General features: G+C 37.0%; 1 protein-coding gene across 1 annotated transcript in view; it reads right to left on the bottom strand.

Moving 5' to 3' along the window:
• The window catches only part of LOC106880937 (outer dynein arm-docking complex subunit 4), a 36,492-nt gene that overhangs the window by 32,851 nt on the left and 1,097 nt on the right, over window positions 1-2,544 (bottom strand). Inside the window, exon 2 of the mRNA XM_052966772.1 lies at window positions 1,933-2,064. Coding sequence (XP_052822732.1) covers window positions 1,933-2,064 — 132 coding nt within the window. The remainder of the gene's footprint in view (window positions 1-1,932; window positions 2,065-2,544) is intronic.

Below are 2,544 nucleotides of genomic sequence, written 5' to 3'. Positions count from 1 at the left end.
ATATATATATATATATATATATATATATATATACATACTGTTCTTAAATAGCTAATATTAATCTTCTGTTAAGTAATTATTTCCATTTCAAAACAATCTCCAGCCAAATCACTTGTAAAAGAAGTACAATTTGATGTGTATGTGTGTATATATATATATATATAGGCTTATGAATTTGTTTACAAGATTCCTGATGTGAACTTGTGTGTTGAAACAGATATTGTTATACTCCGGGATGGTCATTTTTTTTTCTTCTTGCCAAATAAACGCACACATTATATATTTGTTCTTCACTCATTTATTATTGTTCTTATTTTATCTTATGTCCATCATCTGGAAATCTTTAGTCACACACCTGTGACCTGTTCAATGCTTCTTCCATCCCATGTATCTCCTCCTGCTCTGTGTAGTCCAGTCTGAACACACGTACACACACAATTTTGACTCAAAGTATTTGTTACAGCTTTAAGTCAAAAGTGTGTGTGTGTGTTTTCATATCACCTTGTCTTGACATCACATGATAGTTGTAAAAGAGAGCCACTATCACAAAAGCAGTGTCACTCATTTTCACCATTCTGTGAGAGCGAGCATGTCTAACCATGGGAAAATATTATCTTCCTTAGAAACAGATGATGGTGACAGGAAGGGCATCCAACCATAGAAAATCTGTCTCAAATAAACTTTGTCCAATATATGGCAGCATGGAAAAGTGGATGTTAACCGATGGCAGTAACAGCAATGACAAGAATATGTATGTATGCACGTACGGTAAGTACGTACATATGTGTGCATGCATGCATGTATATATTGGAGTTATATTTCTTTGGCCATAGATTATGTTTTGAGATTAAAATAATTACATAATGAAAGAATAGTTTTGAAAGAACATTTTAACAACAAAAATCTTATATGGACCTTCAAGGGCGATATGGACCTTCAAGGGCGATATGGACCTTCAAGGGCGATATGGACCTTCAAGGGCGATATGAACCTCAGTTGAGGACTGATCTAGATTTGTTGTCCAGATCCTTGGCCATTTTCCTCCTCCTCTTTTTCCTAATGGCTTCTCTAAACTTCTTGAATGTCTTTGTGGACTACTGTATATTCACAGCAAAGCCATGTTCCAAAAATCAGAGAGAATAATGCCCTTGTCATCCCGAAAAACAATCTCCATGACTTTCTATATCAAGTGCTGCTTCCTGAACTTCTTTAAAAAAGAGATGTGAAGCCATGCCATGGACTAAGTTTTGTTTCTAGATTATAAAGATATGGCCACGTTTCAAGCCCTGTCACCACATCAGAAAAAAAAAAACATCTTCATTGACTTCAAATGCTTCCAGCAGATCAGAGCAGACTTCTACCTTTCTCTCCTTCAAATTGAATGCTGAGACACCCACTTTGCACACACTTTCTGATACCCAAAGTTTTTCATCATCTTTTGTAACACATTGTGACCAATGTCCAGATGTGCCTCAATTCACAGGTTCTGACACACTTGTCTGCACAAATCATTTCATTGAATCACTAGTGATACAGGTCAATGATTGTAGTTGATGGTTTCCCACTGCATAATTTGTCATCAATGCTGGTAATCTTTTCTTTAAGCTCCATCTATTTGTGCTAATTGCTCTTGTCAATAGCCTTATTTCCGTTAACAACCAGTAGCCTTCTGTGGATGTTAGACAGCCTGTACCTTTCCTTCATCAAAAACTGAATGACGGCACACTGTTCCTGCTCGGAACAATGTGACATTATTTGCCTGCTATGAAGAAAAACAGGAAGAAAAATCACTCTAATTTTTGCATCACTTTCAGCCCTCGTGTATGTGTGTGTGTGTCTGTGTGTGTGTGTGTGTGTGTGTTTATAACCCTTTTACTAGTTTCAGCCATCAAGCTATGGATAATCTTAAAAATAAATAAATAAATTACTTACAGGAATAAAATCGTTTCCTTGCAACAGTGCCATTTCAGCATCTTTCAAGGCATTCTGGGCATCCCCAAGTTGTAAGCTGCATTTGGATCTTGTTACCAGACACTGTTTATCACCTTCATTCAATTCCAGAGCCTGAAACAATAATAAAACCTTGTTATTGATTTCTTTTAAGTAGATATAACATATTTACATTTCATTGGAAAGAGAAATGAGAACTGTGATGCTTAAGCTTCTCCCTTAGGTTTAACACTTTGGACCAAGTGAAATAGCTTCAATTGGAAATTGAGCCTGCAATGCCAAACTGGTTTGCTGGCAAGGAGCTACATATATCCTGCTCACATTAGACATAGAAAGCAATATTGGGGGTGGGGGGAATTTCCGAGGGTTCCACCCCACCCAACCCCCGTTTTGTGGCATATTAGGAGGCCACCGTAAGTCATTCAATGCAAAAGAAACAAGCAGTTTCCAATGATTCTGGGAAGGGGAGGAGTGAAATTTCCAAGAATTCCACCCCACCCCATCCAGACTAAAATGTGTTTTGTAGTATATTAGGTCACCATAAAAAAATTCCAATGATTCCGGTTTCCCCATCCTTTTTTTTTTTTTTTTTTT

This window comes from Octopus bimaculoides, chromosome 3, assembly GCF_001194135.2.
Source record: "Octopus bimaculoides isolate UCB-OBI-ISO-001 chromosome 3, ASM119413v2, whole genome shotgun sequence".
Classification (NCBI taxonomy): domain Eukaryota; kingdom Metazoa; phylum Mollusca; class Cephalopoda; order Octopoda; family Octopodidae; genus Octopus; species Octopus bimaculoides.
Note: the sequence above shows the minus strand (reverse complement) of the source record. Positions and strands in the feature narration are given on the sequence as shown.